The 25,622-nt window shown below is 41.5% G+C and overlaps 2 protein-coding genes across 2 annotated transcripts in view; one reads left to right on the top strand and one right to left on the bottom strand.

The window, feature by feature from the left end:
- Nucleotides 1-22,759, bottom strand: part of LOC126251600 (mini-chromosome maintenance complex-binding protein) — a 93,834-nt gene extending 71,075 nt beyond the window's left edge. Inside the window, exon 1 of the mRNA XM_049952133.1 lies at nt 22,605-22,759. Coding sequence (XP_049808090.1) covers nt 22,605-22,611 — 7 coding nt within the window. The 5' untranslated portion in view covers nt 22,612-22,759. The remainder of the gene's footprint in view (nt 1-22,604) is intronic.
- A 126-nt stretch (nt 22,760-22,885) lies between these two features.
- Nucleotides 22,886-24,537, top strand: LOC126251602 (mitochondrial ribonuclease P protein 1 homolog). The gene has a single exon (XM_049952134.1). It carries the CDS (start codon nt 23,115-23,117, stop codon nt 24,327-24,329), a length of 1,215 nt encoding a protein of 404 aa, XP_049808091.1. The 5' UTR covers nt 22,886-23,114; the 3' UTR covers nt 24,330-24,537.
- Nucleotides 24,538-25,622: the final 1,085 nt, after the last annotated feature.

Here is a 25,622-nt window from a genome sequence, read left to right as displayed (position 1 = left end):
TTCCAACAGAATCTACAGTCTCTCCTCAAATCCTTAGGCCCATCCCACATCTTACCCAAATCTACCTCCCTCCTCACCCCTACCACTTCCCACACTCCCACTTTCTACATGCTTCCTAAAGTCCATAAATCCAACCACCTCGGATGCTCCACTGCAGTCGTTTACTGTGCCCCCACTGAGAGAACCTCTGCTCTCATACACTAATACCTTTAGCTTATTATCCATAACTTATCCTCCTACATAAAAGACAACAACCATTTTCTCCGCTGACTCTCCACAGTTCCTGTTCCTTTACCATATGGCATTCTGCTCATCCCTAATGATGCCACCACCACTTCCTTCTACACTAACATTAGCAATGTCCATGGCTTTGCCACTACCAAACACTACCTTTCCCAATGCCTGACCGACTCCAAACCCTCAATCTTCTTCCCGGTCACCATGACCGACTATATCCTCCCCCAAAATTACTTCTCCTTTGAAGACATCACCTACAAGGGCACCATGCTATGCCAATTTATTCGTGGCCATCTATAGGAATCCTTCCTAACCACCCAAACCCTTTCCTGGGTCACATTCACTGATGACACTTCGTGATATGGACCAAGGATGTGGGCACCCTACCCACATTTCTCCAGAATCTCAACACCCTCTCCCCTGTTCTTATCAGAACAGTTGCAGAAGCTAAAAAAAAAAAAAAAAAAAAAAAAAAAAAAAAAAAAAAAAAAAAAAAAAAAAAAAAGCAGCATGCCAAATTTAAAAGAATGCAAAATCCCCAAGGCTGCCAACGTTTTACAGAAGCTTGAAATGTAACCCAAACTTCAATGCAAGATTGAAATATGGCAGAAAATCCAAAGAGATTCTGGTTGTATGTGAAGTACACCAGCACAAAGAAACAACACGCTCACTGTGCAATAGTGATGGAAATGTTACAGATGACTGTGCCACTAAAGTGGAGTTACTAAATACTGTTTTCCAAAATTCCTTCACCAAAGAAAAATCCAATGAATTACAGACCTGTCTCACTGATGGTGATTTGTTGTATGATTTCGGAACACATACTGTGTTTGAGCATTATGAATTACCTCGAGGAACTGTTGATACACAGTCAGTACGGATTCAGAAAATATTGTTCTCGTGAAAAACAACCAGCACTTTATTCACTTGAAGTAATGAATGCCATCGACGGGGGATGATTCTACATTTCTAGACTTCTGAAAGGCTTTTGATATCATTCCTCACAAGTGGCTCCAAATCACATTGCATTTCTATGGAATATTGTCTCAGTTGTGAGACTGGATTTGTAATTTCCTGTCACAAAGTTCACAGTTTGTAGCAAATGACAAAGTTGACAAGTAAAACAAAAGAGATATCTGGCGTTCCTCAAGGAAGTGTTAATAGTTCCTCTGCTGCTCCTAATCTATATAAACAATTTAGGACACAATCTGAGTAACCCTCTTAGATTTTTCTGTACCTGAATGGTGCAGAAAGTGCCAATTGACTCTAAATAATGTAAAGTGTGAAGGCATCCACATGAGTACTAAAAGGAAAGCACTACATTTCAATTGCACATTAAATGACACAAATCTAAATGCTGTGAATTAACCTAAATACTTATGGATTACGGATAGGAATATCTTAAATTGGAGCATCACATAGACAATGTTGTGGAGAAAGCTCCTCAGAGACTGTTTGACTGGAAGAACACTTGGAAGTTTCAATAGGTCCGCGAAAGAGACTGTCTACACTACACTTGTCCATATACCCTGCTGGAGTACTGCTGTCTGGCAAGGGATCCTTACCGGATAAGATTTATGGACATTGAAAAATTCAAGGAAAGGCAGCTTGTTTTGCATTACCTCAAAATATGTGACAAGAGTGTCACAGATATGAAATGTGAGTTGGGGTGGCAATCATTTAAAAAAAGGAGCGAGAGTCTTTTGCTGCAGCAAGATCTTTTCATGAAATTTAAATCTTAAATGTTCTCCTCCAAATGTGAAAATATTTTGTCCCCCCCCACCTACAAAGAAAGAAATGGTCATTGTAACAAAATAACAGAAATCAATCACAGCTCATATGGTAAAGACACACTATAACAACAACTGTGAGAAAATGTTTACAACTAGGTGGGTCATCTGTTGTGCTACACTATCAACTCTGAAGAGGACATCCTTTCTCAAATGGACGGGAACCCAGTGATCAGTATTCTGAAAATGATATGGGCTTCTATGGCACGCACAGGTTACTGCTCACCGTCTCTCTTGTTTGCATACTGTGAAGTGGAAGATACGAAAGTGATCCTGTCTTTAAACTTATGTTACATCTAAACAGTACATTTCCAGACATCAAGTTCCTTATCAAAACTTTATCTACTAAGTCCGCTCTACAGCCCCTGGAAGCCTGGAGTAGGAATTGTAAAACATCCTGCGTTTCTAAGAGTTGCGACAGCTATTGCTAATAGATATATCTAAACTTCTTCCCTGAAGGTTCTCTTTCTTAAAGAGATTTATAGAACACAATAAATGAATAAGTTGGCTGGTTGGAGGGTGCGAAGGCGGGTATGGGGTAAGGCACCGAACACATTCATGAGTCCCTTGATCCAAGAGGTTTTTTGTTATGGTTTTAGGGCGCAAAACTACTATGGTCATTAGTGCCCGGATCCAAGAGTTGTGCATCCAGAAGTAAAGACATTTACTGAGAATGTTTTCTGATCTAGTTGGGAGATTGATAACAGTAAAAGTGAGAAAGCTAGAAACATAATGGACATCTTTCATGCCACAACAACAGCCCAAGATGAAGGAAATGCGGAAATCAGCAGGTGGGAATCCCCAAGACCCCACATGTAACAGAAAACGTCTCACCCACTCTCTCACTGCTGGCCATTTCATTCAAGAGTACCCACTATTAAAAAGAGTGCGACACCCAGAATAGAAAATTGGACACAGCAGAAAGAAGCCAAACCGAATCTAAATGCGATCAAATAGAGCAAAAGAGAGATGAAAGAGTAGCATAGTGAAGGAGGTAGAGTTGGGGAACACCCAGACTAAGTATACAGCAGGAGACACCCCATGCCCAACCAAGCTGCCCCTGCTCCAGAGGTAGATTAAAACCTTTTAACAGAATAAAAACTACTTTTACAGAGAAAACTGGACTAGATCAACCACCCCTAAATCATCGGCCAATATTTGAAGCAATGAGTCTGGGATTCCATACTTAGCCTGGAGGGCCAAAAGGGGGCATAATGAATGAATAAAAGTAAATTCTTACACTGACATTGTGACAGATTGACTCTTAACACGAGAGGTAGAATATGATGCAACCGATCAGTTTTGACCAGTGAAACTACCAACCAGTATGGTAACTATTACTTCATACAATGACACACACTTTAGTTACTGAAGTATCAGAACCCCAGCAGACCGTAACAGTTTTGAATGGAGAGAGTTTTGTTATTAATGCCTTCAAACAAATTTAAAAACTTGAAAATGTTAGACCACAGCAGAAGAACGCTTTTCAGTGGAAAAACAGAAATACAACTACAGAATGCACACGGTACAACATGTTATACTGGATGGAGAGTCACCGACAGACGTTGAAGCAACTTCAGTTATATCACAGGGAAATACTTTGGGGGATTTGCTGTTCATGTTATACACTAATAATCAGGCGGGCAATATTATCCTCAGACCTTCTGTAGATGATACAGTTAATTATAATGAACTATCTGAGGATGATGGCACAAATATTCAGTCAAATACTGATTACACAGGCTTGCACAATTCAGCTGACATCTAGTTTCAAATGCCTGCTATAGTAAGTGTGTCCTGCAAGTCAAAAATACTTGTGACAATTTGCTCTGTCATTCTTTGTGCACATTAAACAGCTCTTGTAGTCCTATTTGGTATAAGTCCTGCACACTTGAGCAGTATTCTGACATACTGTAAACTACTGAATGCAGTGGTTTAGACATCAAGGCATGCATTATAATAATAAAGGTGTGTCCCATCAGGTAACAAAACAAAGGCAATACGAGTGGAGTGAGGCATGGGGGTGTACTCAAAAAACTGGAATAACATTTCCCTCAGTGGAGTTTGTGCAATACACATTTCTACCGCTAGTCATGTATAGTGCAACTCATTGCCAGTTCAGTGCCACCTGTGTTGTCAACCTGGCTAGTTCTGTTCATCTGCAGTGATTGTTTTTGCTAGCACTGTTTTGTTCTTGTTTCATTTTCTTTTATGATGGCAAGTTTAAGTGAACAATGTGCAAATGTGAAATTTTATATTCTACTCAGTGAGAAGGCTGCTGAAACTGTTTTCATGTTGAAAACAGCTTACCAAAATGACACCATGGGAAAAACTCAAGTGTGTGAGTGGTCTGCTTGATTTAAAAATGCCAAAATGTCAATTGATGATAAGCCTCGTTCTGGACGTACATCAACTGCCCCAATCATTCAGAGTTTGTTCCTCCATGTCAGACTGTCAATCAAACCGAACAGTGGAAGTACAGATGGGACAAATGTGTTAATTGTAATGGAGAGTATTTTGAAATAAATAATGTTGTTTTGTAAACAATCTGAAAATAAAATCTTGGTTTTCACGCTGCATCAATTCCAATAAAATTCTCGAACTTTTGATTGCTATCTCTGCCATCAAAAGCTAGATAATTTTATTGCAATTGATGCACCTTGAAAACTGCAAAACTTTTAAAAAGGAATTTCATAACTGTTACTCAAAAGATGGGGTCATAAGGTTCAGTAGATGCTGCTACGGAGTATCTCGGACCAGCCATTGCAAATAACTTACGTAATATGAATATGATCTCACAAACTAGCAGGGCAATGCGAGCCATAAATTGTTTAAACTCAAAAAACTCTAGTGGTTGTAATAAAATAGCTACTAAGTTGATCAAGGAGCATTTGTCTGAGTTTTGGAACAGTTTAGATTATTTGTCTAACCAGTTGTCTATCACTGATGGAAATTTCCTGATTGGCTGAAATGTGCTGCAGTTCACCCTAAGTATAAAAAAAAAGGGAGAAGAAAGAAGCAAATACTGTCAAACCTTCCAATATTAAGAAGGCTTGTTACAAATACAGCAAGAAAGTACTTGCCTTTGGTTGTGACACCATACACAATCATTAAATTGGCTCAAGGAAGATAGAGTCACCTCCCCTATTCCTCCACTTGAGTATTTCCTGTCTGATGAGCCCATGTCATGGTGGTGAGCATCCTACATTTCAGTAGCCTGGAGGGATAGTATAGCCGACTTCAAGCAGGCATTCAATCTTATGGGATATAGTATGAAACCTGTGCCCAAGGTCATGGGGGAACACTTTAGTAGTAGCTGTGGTGTGGGAGGAGACTTTCATAAAACAGAGTTAGCAGATGAGATGAGACACTTTTTCTAGGGATGCATGAGAAGGGAACTACTGCCTTGTGGTCAAGTGGGAATTCCAATGGCTACGGCAGATAATGCTGAAAGACAAATCTTTGGAAGTGATAAGCCTACCCTGCGGCAGCTTCTGAACAAATTGAACTGCTATTACAACTAAGCAAGGCCTTGGACAGAAGCAATGTTGTCTCCAATACTAGTTCTATACACAAGGAAATCACACACATAATTCAAGCAGGTAGTAACTTCTATCAAACAGTTAAAGGTGTAATCAGGAACAAGAAAGTACCATTAAAATATAAGTCACCTGTGAAACCCTCTCCATACCCATTTAGACATATGGTTGTAAGACATGGACTCTGAGAAGAAAAGACATCAGCACAATTCAGGCAGCTGAGATGAAGTTTGTTCAGAGCACAGTTGGAAAAACACAGACTGATAGAATCCTGAATGAGAAGACAAAATAATTCTGCAGTGGCTGAGATGGTACAGAAATAAGTGATTCATGGATGCAAACAAGCTACCAAGACTAATGTATGATTTGAAACTCGCAGAGGAAAGACCAACAGGAAGACCAAGGCACAGGTACAAGGCTATACGTATCATGAAATTTGAACTTGAGCAAAGTGGACACACATGGGACAGGACTGAAGAGGAAGAGAAATTTGAGGACAAAATTGGTGAAGAAGCCTCATTTGTCAACCCACTGAATAAGATGAAATGGCATGGGATAACAGTGGCGGTGGTGATGATGATGATGTAGTATTTCCCCTGAATCGTTAGATAATGAACTATACACTCTACTGTTATATTCTGTAATTTGTCAAAGGTACTTGAATATGTCAATTACAATATATTTTTCAGTGAATTATTATTATTATTATTATTATTATTATTATTATTATTATGTAACAAGAAGAGCTGCAAAAATGGTTCAAATCATATTTGTTTGACGACAGACAACAGACTTCATAGAAAACAGTCCAGTATTAATCAGTCATCATGCAACTGGGAACTAATCACATGTGATTTCCCACAACTTTCCATTTCAGGACCGTTACTTTTTCTTGTTTATATTAATGAATTTTTACCGATAACATAATCATACACCATTACTGCCGAAGCATTCGCAGCAAAGAACCAGAGTTCGAAGTGTTCATGAAAAGCAATGGAGCTTACATAACACTGGGTACAGAAAGCTGATTGAAACCTGAAAATAACGACAGTGAGATTTTTAAAAAATTTAATTGTATATCTGAAGGATAGGTACATGAGAAATGGCTGTGGTGTATTTGTTGCAGTAGACAAGAAACTCAAATTCACTGAGTCAGAAAGTGAAGCTGCATGTGGGACTGTTTAGGCAAGACTCGAAATCAGGAATGGGCACAAAATTATAATTGGATCCTTCTATAGCCCACGAGACTCACCTCCTGATGTAACCAAAAACTTTAGAGAAAATCTCATTTCACTTGTACGTTAAGTTCTCCAATCATACCGTAATCTTCGGTGGACACTTTAAGCATTCAACAGATATCAGGAAACTTACAGTTTTGTTAGTGGTGGCCATGATAAGACATTCTATGAAACTTTACTAAATTCCTTCTCTGAAAACTACCTAGAACAGATAGTTAGGAAACCCACTCACGATGGAAATATGGCGGACCTAATGGCAACAAATGAACCTGACCTCTTTGAGGATTTCCACATCTAAACATGTATCAGTGACCGTGAGTGGTTGGGGCAACAATGATTACCAAAGTACACAGGACAACTAAACCAAGCAGAAAGATATATATGTTCAGTAAACTAGACAAAAAGTCAGTAGTGTCATATCTCGATGAGGAACTTATAACTTTCAGCGCAGGGCAGGAACATTAGAGAAACTCTAGCTCAAGTTTAAAACAATAGTTGACCATGCATTGAATAGACATGTAACCAGTAGAACAGTTCATAATGGGAGGGAACCTCCATGGTATACAGTGACTGTAGAGAAACCTCTACGGAAACAGAGATTACGGAATAACAAAGTGTATGGCTATAGATAGAGAGACGCTGAATGAAATGTGTTTCGTGTCAAGAGAGCAATGTGTGATGCCTTCAATGACTACCGTAGCAGAATATTGTCAAGTGATCTTTCACAGAACTCACAAATTCTGGTCATATGTGAAGGCTTTTAATCGCACCAAAGTTAGTGTTCAGCCCTAGCAGAAGAGACAGGAACTGAAATTGGGGTAGTAAAGGAAAAGCTGAAATGCTAAACTTCATTTTCAATTGTTCCTTTACAAAAGAAAATCCAAAAGAATCACCCCAATTCATCCTTGCACCACTGAAAAGATAAATGAAATAAGTATCAGTGTCAGTGTCGGAGGTGTTGAAAACCAGCTAAAATCGGTAAAATTGAACAAAACCATAGGGCTCGATGGAATCCCTGTCGGATTCTATACTGAATTGGCAGCTTAGTTAGCCCCTCTTCTAGTTACAGTCTACCATAGATCCCTCGAAAAAAAATTCATGCCCAGTTTTTGGAAAAAGGCACAGGTCACACCTGTCTACAAGAAAGGTAGTAGAACTGATCCACAAAACTACCATTTAATATCACTGACAATGATTTGTTGTAGAATCTTAGAACATATTCTGAGCTCCAGCATAATGAGGTATCTTGAGCAGAATGACCACCTTAATGCCAACCAACATGGATTTCGCAAAAATCAAACATGTGAAAATTACTCGCACTTTTCTTACATGACATACTGAAAGCTTTGGATCAAGGCAATCAGGTAATATACAAGCAAATAAATTGACATTCTGTGCGGTGTCTGATGGGACCGCCTTTATATGAGAAATGCCTTTGTCGTTGCTCCCAGCAGCCATCACGCCAAGTGTCAACCTAGTTTGCAGATGCAGTAGATGCTGTATTCCTCGATTTCTGAAAAGCATTTGACTCAGTACCACTCCTACACTTACTGTCAAAAGTTCGATCATATGGGTTATCAAGTGAAATTTATGACTGGATTGTGGACTTTTTGGTATGGAGGGCACAGCATGATACCTTGGATGGAGAGTCTTCATCGGATGTAGAAGTAACTTCGGATGCGGCCCAGGGAAGTGTGTCAGGACCCTTCCCGTTCATGTTGTATTAATAATGACCTCATGGACAATATTAATAGTAACCTAAGACTTTTTGCGAATGATGCAGGTATCTACAATGAATTACAGTCTGAAAGCAGCTGCATAAATATTCAGCCAGATCTTGACAAGAGTTGGAAGAAGTGCAGAGATGGCAACTTTAAATGTTCAGAAGTGTAAAATTGTGCACTTCACAAAATGAAAAAACATAATATACTATGACTATATTGTTAATAAGTCACTGATAGAATTGAACAATTCATATTAATACCTGGGTGTAACACTATGTATGGATATTAAATGGGATGATCACACATGCTCAATCATGGGTAAAGTACCTGGTAGACTTCGGTCTATTGGCAGAATACTGGAGAAGTGCAATCCATCTACAAAGGAGGTTGCCTACAAATCATGTGTGCAGCCAGTTCTAGAATATTGCTCAAATGTATTGGAGATGTACCTTATAGGACTAACAGAGGATATTGAACATGTACAGAGAAGGGTTGCACAAATTGTTACAGGTTTAGTAACCTCTTGAAGAGAGATGTAAACTAGCCTGAAAGTCTCAGGACTTAGTTTTAAATGATAATTCTAGAAATATACTACAATCCCCTACAAACCACTCACATAGGAATCGTGAAGACAAGATTGGAATAATTACAGAATGCACAGAGGTGTTCACACAATCATTCTTCCTGTGCTCCGTACATGAATGGAACAGAAAGAAACCCTAATAACTGATACAATGGGATGTTTCCTTTGCCATGCACTTCACAATAGTTTGCTGAGTGTGGATGTGGATGTAGACACAGACATAAACTATGTGATCAAAAATATCCGGACACCTGGCTGAAAATGATTTACAAGTTCGTGGCACCCTTCAGCGGTAATGCTGGAATTCAATATGTCGTTCGACCACCCTCAGTCTTGAGGACAGCTTCCACTCTCATAGGCATATGTTCATTCAGGTGCTGGAAGGTTTCTTGGGGAATGGCAGGCCATTCTTCTTGGAGTACTGCACTGAGGAGAGGTACCAATGTTGGTTTGGTGAGGCCTGGCATGAAGTCGGCATTCCAAAACATTCCAAAGGTGTTCTATAGGATTAAGGTCAGGGCTCTCTGCAGTTCAGTCCATTAAAGGCATGTTACTGCCCTGTAACCACTCGCCACAGGCCATGCATTATGAACAAGTGCTCGATCATGTTGAAAGACTCAATCGCCATTCCCAAATTGCTCTTCAACAGTGGGAAGCAAAAAGGTGCTTAAAGCATCAATGTAGGCCTGTGCTGTGATAGTACCACACAAAACAAGGAGGGGTGTGCAAGCCCCTCTCCATAAAAAACACGACCACACCATAACACCACCACTTCCGAATTTTACTGTTGGCACTACACACACTGGCAGATGACGTTCACCGGGCATTTGCCGTACCCACACCCTGCCATCAGATCGCCACACTGTGTACCGTGGTTGGTAGATTGGATTAAAAGAGGGGGAAAAGGACCAAACTACAGGGTCATAAGACCCTTGTTCCGAATAAAACAATGCCACAGTGTGAGAATAAAACAAACGAGACTGACAAGCCAAAACAGAATGAAAGGAAAAATCACAAGAACGACGAAGAGCAACAAACATGTAAATGAACAAAAGGGGCAAAGAAAACCACAAAAACACAAGAAACAGGATGAAAAGATTAAAACAACAAAGCAGATTACCATGGCTGGCTGACCATGTGAATAAAAAAGGAGAAGCCAGTCACTCTGCAACACATTAAAATCTCCACTATAGAAGCACTAGGGTGGAGGACACACAGGCACAAAGGATATACACTAAAACTTAGATCAAATGATAAAACCCACCCTCACGAATAAAACATAAAACTAAATCAGGCAATGAGGCATTATCAGATAAAATTGGCGGCAACGAGTCAAAGTGAGCCAGTGCACCAGAATATGGGCCACTGTCAACCGATTACCGCACAGACACTCAGGAGGGTCTGCACTGCGCAGGAGTTAACCTTGGGTCGCCCAAGCGTGGCCAATGCGAAGTCGGCATAGGGCAACTAATTCACTGTGAGAGGCCTGCGTCGAAGTCTTCTACACATTCGTAGTCTCCTTAATGACATGCAGTTTGTTGTGTGTACTGTTATGCCATTCCATCTACCAAAGTTGAAAAACCCTATAGCGTAAATTAGAACGCAGGTCAGGTTCAGAGATGCCCATCTCCAGAAGCAGTTTCCGCGTAGGCTGTCGGCAAATTCGTTGCCTGGCATGCTGACATGTCCTGGGGTCCACACGAACACCACTGAACGACGGGACCGGTCCAGAGCACAGACTCCTGCATGGACACTACCAAAGGATTACGAGGTTAGCACCGGTTGACAGATTGTAGGCTGTTCAAGGAGTCAGTACACAGAAGAAACAATTCCCCTGGGCATGAACGGGTATACTGAAGTGCACGAGAGATGGCCACCAGCTCTGGAGTCAATATACTGCAGCCACTGAGCAAGGAATGCTGTTCAAAATGGCCTCTGTGGATGTAGGCGAAGCCAACATGGTAATCAGCTATCGAGCCATCGGTGTAAACCACTTCAGAGGCCCAGAACACGTCAAGAATCAAGAGGAAGTGACAGCGGAGAGCAGCAGGAGTAACTGAGTCCTTAGGGTCATGTGAAAGGTCCACACAAATCTGTGGCCTATGTGTACACCACTGAGGTGTATGCAAATGGACCTGGATGGGAGGTGGTAAAGGGAAGGACTCCAGTTCCGACAGAAGGGATCGCACGCGAACCGCCATCATTAGCCCTGACCTGGACCACAGATACTGAAGATGAACTGCCGCGGGTGGAAAAAGGAGATGGTAATTCGGATGCTCAGAACTACGAATGTCTGCAACATAACTGGCGAGCAGTAGTGCATGTCGGATCTGCAATGGAGGGACTCCAGCCTCCACAAGAACACTGGTCACCGGACTCATTCTAAAAGCTCCCGTCGCTAGGCGAACACCACAGTGATGCACTGGGTCGAGTACACGCAACGCTGAGGGTGCTGCCGAACCATAAACCTGACTCCCATAGTCAAGGGGGGTTTGAACAAGGGCTTTGTAGAGCTGCAGCAGTGTAGAGCGATCTGCACCCCAGTTGGTGTTGCTCAGGCAGCAGAGGGCATTGAGATGCTGGCAGCACTTCCACTTAAGTTGACGAAGGTGAGGTAGCCAAGTCATTCAGGCGTCGAAATCAGTTCTAAGAATCGAGATGGCTCCACTACAAAAAGTGGATTGTCATTTAGGTAAAGTTCTGATTTCGGATGAACAGTACGACACCGACAGAAGTGCATGACACACGACTTAGTGGCCTAAAACAGGAAGCCGTGGGCAAGAGCCCATGACTGCACCTTATGAATGGATCCCTGTGTTGCTAACAGCAACATCAGTACTGGTGGAGCAGTACGAAATACAGAAGTCGTCTGCATACAGAGGGGGTGAGACGGACGGCCCTACAGCTACTGCTAGACCATTTATGGCCACAAGAAATAGTAATATACTCCATACAGAGCCCTGCGGGACCCCATTCTATGGATATGGGGGTGGGGAGAGGGAGGGGGGGCGGTGATTATGGGAGGCACCAACTCTGACACGGAAAGTAAGGATCGACAGGAAATTCTGGATAAAAATCGGAAGTGCGTCTCTGAGGCCCCACCCGTATAATGTGAGCAAGGATATGATGTCGCCAGGTGGTGTCACACACTTAGTGTAGAATAAAAAAGACGGGAACAAGGTGTTGGCATCTGGAAAAGACTGTTCTGATGGCAGACTCGAGAGACACAAGATTATCAGTGGTAGAGCGATCCTGACAGAAACGGTCCTGACATGGAGCCAGTAGGCCATGTGACTCCAGGACCCAACCCAACTGCCGACACAACATACATTCCAGCAGCTTACAAACAATGTTGGTGAGGATGATGTTCTGATGGCTATCCACTTCAACTGGATTTTTACCGGGTTTGAGCACTGGAATGATGGTACTCTCCCACCATTGCAATGGAAAGACACCGTCCCACCAGATCCAGTTGAAGATGATGAGGAGATGGCGCTTGTAGTCAGGTAAGAGATGTTTAATCATCTGACTGTGGGTCCAATCTGACCCAGAACCAGTGACAGGGCAATGTGCAAGGGCACTGAGGAGCTCCCACTCCATAAATGGGATGTTACAGGGTTCACTGTGGTGTGTAGTGAATGAGAGGGGATCGCGTTTTCTGCTGCAGAAACAACTGTGGTAGTCACCTGCTCAACCATGACATCGATGTTACCATGTGGGGGAGAGTCAACGGTGACATCAGAGATAACTTTCCCAGTCCACCTTGTTTAAAGCTCATCTGGGCAGGCATCCATGGGCCTGACACCACGACAGTGACAGGAAGATGGGGAAGTGGTCACTACCACACAGGTCACCATGTGCTCTGCAATGGATAGTGAGAGAAGTCCTGGGCTGCAAATTGATAAACCAGTGGCCGAATAACTTCCTTGAGCCACACTGAAATGGGTGGTGGCCCCAGTATTTAGGAGGCAGAGGTCGAGTTGTGACAGTAAATTTTCGACATCTCTGCCTCAGCCAGTAAGCATTAAAATCTCCCAAAAGTAAGAAAGGTTTAGGGAGTTGATCAACCAGTTCTGCTAGTACATTCCGGGGTACTTCACCATCTGGAGGAAGATATACATTGCAGACAGTTATTCCCTGTGTCGTCCGTATTCTGACAGCCACAGTTTCAAGAGGGGTTTGACGAAGCACTGTTTCACTACAGACTGAGTTTAGGACATAAAGCCTACTCCACCAGACACTTAATTATAGTCACTATGGTTCCTGTAATATTCCTTATCACCACGGAGGGCAGGGGTCCACATTGGCGGGAACCAGGTTTCCTGGAGGGCAATGCAGAAAGCAGGTGTAAAGCTCAACAGTTGCCACAGCTCAGCCAGGTGGTGGGAAAAACCACCGCAATTCCACTGGAGGATGACGTGACCATGAGACTGGGAAGGCATGAAACACCCAATGAGGCAGTCTACGCCCCAGGCTCACCTGCTGCCACCAACTTATTTCCTGAACAGGCTATATCCATTGTCTCTGAGGGTCTGGTGAGATCTAGGTCCTCAGCAGACACCAGAATCTTCATCTCATCCGCAGAAGCAGGGCTTGTAGGTAGCGGTAGTGTGGGGGCCACCACAATTTCCTTGTTCTTGGGAGTCTTCTTTTCCGATTTCTTGTGGTGTTCATTGGGTTTCCCTGGCTGGGAAGACTTCACTGAATCAATCTCCGGGCCTGATGATGAGTGTAAAGCCCTAAGACCAGCTGTTTTTGGGCTCTTTCCCACTAGCAGAAACCTGGGAAGGAGTCACCCAAGGGACCCATTCCTAGCGAGAGGAGCCAAAGAAGCATTATGGTTCACTGGCTCAGAAGTGCGGACTGAGATCCCCAATGGTTGGGGGGAGGGGGGGGGGGGATGTTACTCCTGAAGTAGATGGTGGAGGAGCAACAGGGAAGGAAGTGTCCCCCACTATCAAGGGGGCAGGTGTAGTCTCCCGGTTCTGAGAGGCGACAGGAATACGAGGAACTGATGGGGCAACAACTGTTCTCATAGGGGCGGCATATAAGGTGGTCATATCCACAGGATGTAGGTGCTCAAATTTCCTCTTAGCCTTAGTGTAGGTCAGTCGGTCCCGGGTCTTATATTCCATGTTTTTCCTCTCTTTCTGTAAAATCCTGCAGTCTGGCGTGCAAGGTGAATGATACTCTCTGCAGCTGACACACATGGGAGGCGGGGCACGTGGTGTATTGGGATGCAATGGACGTCCACAATCTCGACAGGTGGGGCTGGAAGTACAGCGGGAAGACATATAGGTGAACTTCCAGCACTTAAAGCACCGCATCGGGGGAGGGGTATATGGCTTGACGTCACAGCGGTAGACCATCACCTTGACCTTCTCAGGTAATGTGTCGCCCACGAAAGCCAAGATGAAGGCACCGCTGGCAACCTGATTATCCCTCAGACCTCGATGGACGAAATGAACATCTCATCGCTCTAAATTGGTATGCAGCTCATCATCAGACTGCAAAAGAAGGTCCCTGTGGAATATAATATCCTGGACCATATTTAAGGTCTTATGAGGTGTGATGATAACAGAAACATCTCACTACTTGCCACAAGTAATTAATGCCCATGACTGGGCAAAGGATGCTGTTTTTATCAAAACTGACCCACAGCACATTTTGGACAAGCCCTTCACCTCCCCAAACTTGTCCTCCAGATGCTCCACAAAAAACTGAGGCTTCATGGACTTGAAAGATTTCCCATCAACTCTCACACATACGAGATACCAGCACAAATAATCTTCACTGCCATCCTTAGCCTGGCATTCCTCCCGTGGTGTGACCAGGGAAAGGAACAATTTGGGGTCACATTTCTTGGTATTGAAGTTAGACTTTGCCCACTTAGAGATAGATTGCTGGCGGCAGACCACCAGCTAGAGGTGACATACTACTCTTCACAGTGTGTCATCTGCTCTGATGCCACCCACTCCAACCAGGGGGCCTCCCCATGGGTGCCACCCAGCCGCGGCAAAGGCCACATGTAAGGATGACCATTGCAGGGAGTCCCGATACCCCAGGGTGACAGGCATCTACTGCTCAGCATAAGTGGGGATTTAATGGCGCAAACATCAGCAGAGCGATCCCTGCGTTGTCAGGGGGGCTACAACCAACAGGGTACGCGGCGGACCTACCACAACAGACTGGCTACCATGCTGGACATGACTTGCAAAGAAGACGATGTTCATAATCGGCACAGAAAGTGACACTGCATAGGCATGGTGGAAAACACACCCAGGAAGGTGTCCTCGCCCAAGAGATGGAGAATGAGCAGGACTGCAGTGTGGTGACAAGAAAGTGGGCTAAAGATCTCAATGCACAATGGACACGATGCACCATGTAAGGCGCCCTACCCCAATTGGCTCGCTCTTCGGGAAAATTTTGAAAAATGGAGGCCTAACCCTACAGGGGACCATCACATAAAGGCCAAAACGTGTGAGACTCCTCCTAGTCGCCTCTTACGTCAGGTAGTAATACCTTGGGCCTGTTCTAAACCCCCGGACCCACAGGGGGAGGGGGGGTTACCGTGATTCATCATGCCACACAACATTCTTCCACTGTTCAATCGTCCAATGTTTACATTCCTTACAGCAAGTGAGGCATTGTTTGGCATTTACCGACATGATTTGTGGCTTATGAGCAGCTGCTCGATCATGAAATCCAAGTTTTCTCACCTCCCACCTAGTACTCGCAGTGGATCCTGATGCAGTTTGGGATTCCTGTGTGATGGTCTGGATAGATGTCTGTCTATTACACATTACGACCTCTTCAACTATCGGCGCTCTCTGTCAGTCAACAGACAAGGTTGGCCTGTACGCTTTTGTGTTGCGTGTGTCCCTTCATGTTTCCACTTCGCTATCACATCTGAAACAGTGGACCTTCTGTTTGATGGAACATAAAATGTGATTTATCAGGGAAGGTCATCTGTCGCCACTCAACCGACGTCCAGTTGCAGTATTTGTATGTAAATTCCAGCCCGCATTGCCAATGAACAGTAGTCAACACGGGTGCATGAACCAGGCACCTGAATGTTCACTGAATGGTCCTTGAGGAGACATTGTTGGTAACCCTTTTGTTTACTTGAGTGATCAGCCTGTCAACAGCTGCACATGTATTCACCCAAACACATCTCCACAGCCATTATTCACTTTGTCACTTACGGCTTGTGGTGCACCGGAGTTGTCTTGGCACCAGTTTGGATAGTGTCATTCTGCCATCCATGGTACACTTCAATCACAGCAGCATGTGAACAGTTCACAAACTTACAGTCATATCGGAAACATTGTCACCCTTGACCCGAGAGCCAATTATCATGCCTTTGTGGACACCAGATAAATTGCTCCACTTCTGCATTACGACAACAAATGCACTGTTTTCCGTGCAGCCCAACACGCTTTATATACCTTCCACGGCTAGTCCTTCCACCTGTGAGCAGTTATTGCATGCCGACATCAACTATAGGTGGTGGTCACATTAATGTAACTGGATAATGTAAACTACTTACTAGCCAATCCCTTGTCCCTAAAGTTTAAAAGACACACTATATATCATTCACATCTTGTAAAGCCCGCTTTACACTGACGCAGACAGAACAGATTCTGTACTGAATTTGCAGCCGAGTTAGCCCCTCTTCTAACTATAACACATCATAGATAGCTCGAACAAAAAAACCGTGCACAGTTCCTGGAAAAGGCACAGGTCACACCTGTCTACCAAAAAAGTAGTAATGCTTCACAAAACTATCATCTAATATCCTTGACACTGATTTGTTGTAGAATCTTAGAACATATCCTGAGTTCCAGTTTAATGAGATACCCTGAACAGAATGATCTTCTCAGTGTCAACCAGCATGGATTTTGAAAACATCGACCATGTGAAACCCAACTCGCACTTTTCTCACATGACATACTGAAAGCTTTGTATCAGGGCAACCAGGTAGATGCAGTGTTTGTTGATTCCCGAAATGCATTTGACTCAGTAACGCATGTAGGCTATGCTTATTGGCCAAAAGTACGATCATATGAGGGTATCAAGTTAAGTTTGTGACTCGATTGAGGACTTTTTGGTAGGTAGGACACAGCAAGTTATCTTGGATGGGGAGTCATCAGATGTAGAAGTGATTTCAGGTGTGCCCCAGGGAACTGTGTTGGGACCCTTGCTGTTCATCTTGTATATTAATGACTTTGCAAACAATATTAATAGTAAAATCAGTCTTTTTGCAGACAATGCAGTTATCCATAATGAAGTACTATCTGAAGTAAGAAGCATAAATATTCACTTAGATCTTGATAAAATTTCAATGTTGTGCAGATATTGGCAACTTGATATAATTCAGAAATGTAAAATTTTGCACTTCACAAAACAAAAAAAATTAGTTATCCTGTGACTATAATATTAATGAGTTACTGCTGGAATCGGCCAACTCGTACAAATACCTGCGTGTAGCACATTGTAGGGATATGAAATGGAATCATCACATAGGTTCAGTCGTGGGTAAAGCACGTGGTAGACTTTGGTTTATTGGTAGAACACTGTGGAAGTGCAATCAATCTAACAAGGCTGCTTACAAATCACTCGTACAACCATTTCAAGAATATTGCTCACGTTTGTGGGACACAAACCTGATAGGACCAATAGGCCATATTGAAACACATACAGTGAAGAGCAGCACAAATGATCAAAGGCTTATTTAATCCTTGGGAGAGCGCCACAGAGATACTGAAGTAACTGAACTGGAAGGCTCTTGAAGACAGACATAAACTATCCTGAGAATGTCTATTAATAAGGTTTCACGAACTGGCTTTCAGTGATTACTGTAAGGGTATAGGCCTACAACAACCTCCTATGTATCGCTCATACAGAGATTGTGAGGATAAGATTAGAATAATTACTGCACGCACACGCGCACACACAAGCATTCAAACAATCATTTTTCCCACATTCCATACACGAATGGAACAGGAAGAAACCTTAATACCAGGTACGATGGGACGTACCCTCTGCCATGCAGACGTACCCTCTGCCATGCACCTCACAGTGGTTTGCAGAGTACACATATATAGATGTAGAACTGAACGAGCATAAACAAATGAGAATTTTCTCTGGTATAAATGGTAGACTAATATGGGCAGGCACCATTTGGCCACATTTGGTTCAAATTCGCTGGTATTTGGTCATGTTCGGCTGGTTATTGGTCTTTCAGAGAAACTTCAAAGGCAGTTTGCATCCTCTCCACTTTGGTGCTAGCAGCACACAGGGAATTTGTTGGGCACTTTGCATAGTTGATTTTTGTAGTTGGCATAAGTTGTGTGAGGGATGGAGTGGTTTGATGAGAATGTAATGTGAGAAACATGATAAATTCTTTAGACACTTCCATCAGGCATGAACAGAGTGAGTAAGCACAAACTTCGTATTTATTTTTATTACAAATAGCACAATAAATTTCTTTGAAGGGAAACAATTACAAATACGTATGTATCACACTGCTTAAAATAAATTTACTCAAGACCTGACTGATTTTATTCCTTACATTGGTTGGTTGGTTGATTCAGGGGAAGGAACCACACAGTGAGGTGATCAGTTTCATCGGATTAGGGGAGGATGGAGAAGGAAGTTGGCTGTGCCCTTTCACAGAACCTATCACGGCATTTGCCTGAAGCAATTTATGGAAATCATGGTAAACCTAAATCAGGATGGTTGGACACTTGTCTGAACCATAATCCTCCAAAATCTGAGTCCAGTATGCTAACCACTGCACCACCCCACTTGGTACATTCATTGTAGCTGCAATTACTACTGCACCACCGTGCTCAGTACATTCATTGTAGCTGTAATTACATGGACGACGTATCACCGAACTATTTCAGCAGTAATAAGCAAATAAATAAACACTGTTTACCTGTGATCATACTATCTGCCCTCTAACAAACTTTATAGTAGATTTTTATTAAGTAGGTTATATGACAGGCTGCATATATGTTCACATTTCATTAACAATCTTTTTTATTTTCTTTATATGAACTTAAATAAAGTTCTAGAAGTGCTTTGCATTATATCACTGGAGACATTGGAAAATATTTGAAACAGAGTAGTTATCTAAGTGTGAAACAATTTTAATTTCTCCCTTAAATTTCCCCCTCAATAATTATGACAATCCAGCAAAGAGGCTCTAACTGATATACGTGCAAAGTTTTGGAATAATGCTAAGGCTGGAGTTGCAATTCAGTTTTAAATACACTCATTCCACACATTCACACTTGTGTACAAAAGCAGACAAACAGGCTTACATTCTTTTCCTACACTGTTTTGTTCCTTCATCAAAATCAAGTGAAACCTGTCTGGTAAGCATTATTAGCAAAAAGCAATTGCACAGCTCATTTTCTTTCCTGTAATGAACACTGGTGAGTTGTCTGTGAATGCTCTTTTACTTCCATTTGCTCCAGTGTAAAGGAGGCTTAATAAGTTTCCTCCCAATATACCTGCTGGATATGTTAACTACTGCCTCCAATGTATTTATTCACTGAGGAAATCTGTCATTGTAAAATAACTGCTCAGTTCATGGAATCAATATTAGAAATACGGAAATACAGAAGCGTCCGATCTTACCCGTCGGCTTTGACCCATGACGTCACAAATACCGCGGAAACGACCATAAACAACAATTCCAATATGGCGGATATAAAAACATCGAATACGTATTGTAAACACTGAAATACACAAGTTTCACAAAAAGCCTAATGACTGTAACGGGACAAGCGTGGGAAATTGGGGGTTTTTGGGTGGGGAGAAACTAAATATGTCGTTATGCGGTGGGGGGAGTCTGCAGTGCCCCCCCATCCCCCCACAGGCTTCATTAGTGTCAAATCAATATTTTCGAATCATAGGCGGCCGCTGCCGCGGCCGCATTCCAAAAAAAAAAACTCCCAACCTAACCTCAAGTGGGCTACGCTACAGATCAATATGTTCATCAAATTGCTTCATATTACGTATACATGTTCTTTAAACAAGAGTACATCACACCATGTATTAGGTTTTCCGCGCCGTAATGACGTCACACACCACAACACGCTTACGTCACGGGTCAAAGCCGACGAGTAAGATCGGACCTTTCTGTTGACCCAGAAATACAAATAATCTTCATAAGGATTTCAGGACATTTACTTTGGTCCAGAAAGGTGCCCATTATTCAGGAACATGCCTTTTCAATAACTTGGCAGCAGCTGCAAAAAAAAAATATAACTGGTAATGAAGTTCAGTTTAAGAAGAGATAAAAGGATTTATTGGTGGCCAACTCCTCCTACTCTTTCGTATTATTTCCGAGTAGAACCAATCAATGTGCAAAATACCTACAAATTATCAAATAATGTGTTCCATACAATCCAGCACCGTAATGTTGGCAGTGTATACAATAGTTGTGAACTGATTTTCTGTTTCATTAAGAGCAACTATAAGAGCCTCAGAATTATCATATATGCACCGTAGTATATTGTGTGTTTTTACGTTTTCCTGAGAAATTTGTAGTACCTATTTCACTTAGTACCTTGGAAGGGTTACAAGCACATCTTTTTTTCATTTTGTAAACTTATACAGTCTACTCTTTTTTTATGATATGTTCTACATCTCTGAGGATCTACTCTCTATGAAACAAAAAGTACAACTAATATAATATTCCTCTGCCATTCTTCAAATCTACCTCTTCCTCCTCTACAATTCAAAAACGTAAGCTTTACTCTGAAGCATATATTTTAATCGAGCTTCCTTGTGAATTGAAGGTGATTATTGACAAACTACACAATCTGAAGACAGAGGTAAGTGTCTCTCTCCTGACAAACCCTTACTCTCTGTAGAGATACCAAAATGCCCTTGAACTGAACCAAATTTTGAGTCTGATGAAAGGTTGGAACATGATGAGCCTGTCGAGCAAGTTTCTCCATCTTGTGTGGTCTGCCAATCAGCTAATTCCTCATGTGGATGTATGAACAATATACGTCAGATGAACTGAAGCATTCAATACCGCTTCGGCAACTCGGAAAAAAAACTGTCATTTTTCAATCCAACTTAGATCTCTAACTGCACTACAGATCAGTTTATCCCTACATGTAATATTTGTATTCACATTCATTGACTTCGCCACCTCAAAACCTATCACTTTTAACCTACCCTAGATCTCTGGATATGTTACAAATTTGTCTGTCACTACCCACATCCTGAAACCTGCCTTAAGTTGTGTATTGCAGCCTGCCTAAAATCTTGGTTGTGATGACAGACATCTGTAGACCACAGCCCAAAGTCTAGGTTAGATTGGAAAGTGGGAATCTGGCTGAGAGTTGGCAAGTCAACAAATATGAAAGTAGAAAATCTGGATGTGCTAACTGACCAGTAGCAAACACTAATGTTTATGTAAGGGGATTTCAATACGTAACTTTTACTCAAAAAGTAGCACACATACAACAGATATAGCACTATTGTCAAGCGTTCTATCTCTCTCTGTGTTTGCACATATATGATGTCGCAGGCTATGTCGTCATTTTATGTTGCAGGTTGGAGTCGACATCGGGTTTGGGTGACCACAAACGTCTGCTTAATGCGAAAAGTCAAAATGTAAGCAACAGTTCAAAAATATATTCCCTTCACCCTGTCTACGATGATGTATCACTTTTTAGAAATTATGCCTACAATAATTCGTCATATACAAAGTTATTTATGGACAAAAGTTTTTTAAAAACGATCTATAACAAAATAATTACATTTGTTTCTGGCCAAAAGTTGGTATCAGTCTCCATTTGGCATCTCTACAAAGAAACCTAGCACTGTGCACTGAAAAAGCTATATTTAATACAAAATTGTTATCTTTGCTGTATTACGAGTTGCTTAAGGCACATAAAATTCACTTGGGAATTTAAAAATACCATTGCATTAATAACGTCCGTAACAGAATGCAGATCGGAATACTGACCAGCTATGTAAGTTCTTAACCTACATAAATAACTTAATTTAAAAATAAAAGTTTTTGTGATTCTTAAACATAATAGTACAGAAAACCGAGATTGCTGGTGGTAAAAACAAAATTGTGTAACCATTTAATACTCGATGTTTTAAATGAAAAAGTGGCTAAGTCAGCAACGATAAAAATAGCAACATAGTGTAAGGGCAACAGCGTTTTACTGCATTTGGCTCTTTCCAATTGTTTTAAAATCATGCAGAATTTTTCCCCATAATTATGAATGAGCGAACGTAAGCTTTATTCCGACACGACTATTAATATTTCAGCAGTCGTTGTTACTGACTGTTTATGGATGACTCGTTCCGCCGCCATTTAGGGATTCACGGAAGGCAATGTACGAATGAAGGGATCAATGCACAATTTTATCAACCACAAACAGACATTATGCACGATAATTTCACTAACCACAAACAAACATTAATCTAGGTCACTGATGATGTCTTACCACTCATTGCAAAACTTAGAAAAATTACAGATTGTTTAAGAAATATCAACAGTTCGCACTGCAATAACTAGAAAACAACTTTTACAACCAAAACCAATTACACAGCGTCAAGGAAATGGCGCTCGTTTTTGTTCCCATTGTAGCCAACTGTAAACTACGAATTTTCTTCTCAGAGCACTTTCTTCTACCTCCCTGATACGGGTACGTCAAAGATCTTTGTCAAATATATTGGACGGAATATTGGATCACATCTTTGATCAAATCTTTGACAAAGAAATTTGATAGTGTAATACCGGCCGTAGGTTGGCTCCCTATATCGCGAAGCTGCCAAGAAGGAACCTCCTTGATATATGCCTTTTACTTTGTAATATACCTTTGCCTCAAAACACAAAACAAAACATAATGGCGATTGCCGTGAATGTATGGGTTAGTTGTGTGTTGTTGTTATAGGAAGTGCGTTGAGTGAAGTTACTGTATTTTATGGAATGACACCTTTCGTATTGAAACATAATGATGCATACCATTCACAGACAAGTCCATTTCGTGAGAAGAATTGTATCTGTCGTTACTCGAGTTTTTAAAAATACTGCGGTAGCGAAACACCAAGTGTGCCCACACGTGACAATTCTGGGTAGTGTACGGTTCAATAGTTCTACGTTGCACTGTACACAGAAGAGTGATAACATTAATGGAGATGCGGCAAGTATAACAAACGGAAACCCTGATCTGGAGAAAAAACTTAAAATTCTTAACTTAGAGATAGATGTCTTGCGACAAGAAGGCGCGCAAGTTCCTGAGAACGTGAATACAGAACAATGGAAAGAACTATTATCGATGCCAACAAGAAGTAAGAGACTAAAATACCTGAAGTACCTTTGGAAAATAGAAATGAAGGAGTTGAGCAGGCTGAAGAAAAAACAGATGCGACAACAGGAAAGATTGAAGGGGTTGGAACGTGCTGGACAAGAAGAGACCGCTCACATTCAGTACGGCTTAGGCAAAAATACTTTGTTTTTGCGTGTGTATGATACGACCATAAACCGATTTTATAACAGTAGGCTTTTGACCGCTATGATGTTTGGTCAGAAGCTTGTGATGGATTGTAGTTACGATTCGCAGATGGTGAAGCGTGAGGCGCAAAATTGCGCGAAGCAGCTCATGATGGCATTTGCAGAGAATCGGTTACACGATGATCCGTTTGATTTACATTTGTGTAATATTAACCGCGAAAGTGTAACAATGCAAGAGTTGCACAAATTTATTAACCCGCTGTATGAAGACCATTTTCCACTTAATTTAACGGAAAATAGTTACTTGGACTTGTTTCCCAAAGACAAAATTGTCTATTTAACACCACATTGTCGAGAAGAATTAATAAATTACGATCATGAAGCTGTCTATGTTATAGGCGCCGTAGTTGATAAATCAAGTTTAGGCCCTGTTTCCTTAGCAAAAGCCAAACGCGAAGGTGTGAAAATGGCAAAACTTCCTCTTGACAGGTACCTAACTTGGGGTGCAGGTAGTGGAAAATCTCTTACATTGAACCAGATGATACAGATATTGTTGGAAATCAAAACAAGCGGAGACTGGGAGAAATCTTTGTCTTTTGTACCTAGAAGGAAACTGATTATGACAGCAGAAAGGGAAACAGCTTTTTTAAAAGGAAGGAATAACTATGAATTTAGAAGACCTGTGGAGGTTAGGAAAGCTTGGAATACAAAGTGAATAAATTGCAACTATTGTTATTCGCTGCAGTAACACATCAGAGTTACTACTCTTAACTCTTTTTGTACTTGTGAGCTGTGTAACTATAAGTTGAGTGTTTCATATATTTTTATACTTTCTGTTATGTTTGTCTGATAAGTACTGTTCACAAGCTTCTTAATCATACAGAAGATATGCAAAATAATAAGCTTGGAATTTAGAAATGTAAATTGCTATGTTACATGCAATAAAGTAAATAATATTTATTATCCATTCTAAGTAATGTAATTCACTGTTAACTTATTATATATAAATTATATAGAGAATACAAACTTGGAGGTTAATTCATCCAGTGTTTGTGTTGTGGTCTTCAGTCTGAAGACTGATTTGCTGCAGCTCTCCATGCCGCTCCATCGTGTGCAAGCCTCTCCATCTCCCAAGTAAATACTGCAACCTACATCCTTCTGAATCTGCTTACTATATTCATCTGTTGGTGTCCCTCTACAACTTTTACACCCCACTTCTCTCCAGTACAAAATTGGTGATCCCTTGATTTCTTAGAATGTGTCCTACCAACTGATCCCTTCTTCTAGTCAGGTTGGGCCACAAATTTCTTTCCTCCCCATTTCTTTTCAGTACCTCCTCTCATTAGATATGTGATCTAGCAATCTAATCTTAAGCAGTCTTCTGTAGCACCATATTTAAAAAGCTTCTCTTCTCTTTATGTCTAAGCTGTTTATCATCCATGTTTCATTTCCTTACATGCTTTTAGAAAAGACTTCCTGCTATACTCAATGTTAACAAATTTCTCTTCTTCAGAACAGCTTTTGTTACCATTGCCAGCCTACATTTTATATCATCTCATAGGCTTTCATCAGTTAATCTGCTTTAAGTGTCTCATTTCCCAATCTAATTCTCTTAGCATCATCTGATTTAACTTGACTACATTCCATTATCCTTGTTTTGCTTTTGTTGATGTTCATCTTATATCCTCCTTTAGAGACATTGTCCATTCCATTCAACTGCTCCTCCAAGTCCTATGCTGTCTCTGACAGAATTACAATGCCATCAGCAAACCTCAAAGTTTTTATTTCTTCTCCCTGGACTCAAATTCATACTCCAAATTTTTCTTTTGTTTCCAGCTTGCTTGCTCGGTGTACAGATTGAATAACATTGGTGGTTGGCTACAACACTGTCTCAGTCCCTTCTAAACCACTGCTTCCTTTTCATGTCTCTTGACTCTTGTAAATGCCTGCTGGTTTCTATAAAAGTTGTAAATAGCCTTCTTGCTCCCTATATTTTACCCCTATTACC

This window comes from Schistocerca nitens, chromosome 4 (assembly GCF_023898315.1).
Source record: "Schistocerca nitens isolate TAMUIC-IGC-003100 chromosome 4, iqSchNite1.1, whole genome shotgun sequence".
Classification (NCBI taxonomy): Eukaryota; Metazoa; Arthropoda; class Insecta; order Orthoptera; family Acrididae; genus Schistocerca; species Schistocerca nitens.
This window is presented reverse-complemented; position numbering and strand designations above follow the sequence as displayed.

What these genes read in the sequence shown, in the direction of transcription:
- LOC126251602 (XM_049952134.1), top strand. Translation starts at nt 23,115, where the DNA reads ATGATGCATACCATTCACAGACAAGTCCATTTCGTGAGAAGAATTGTA.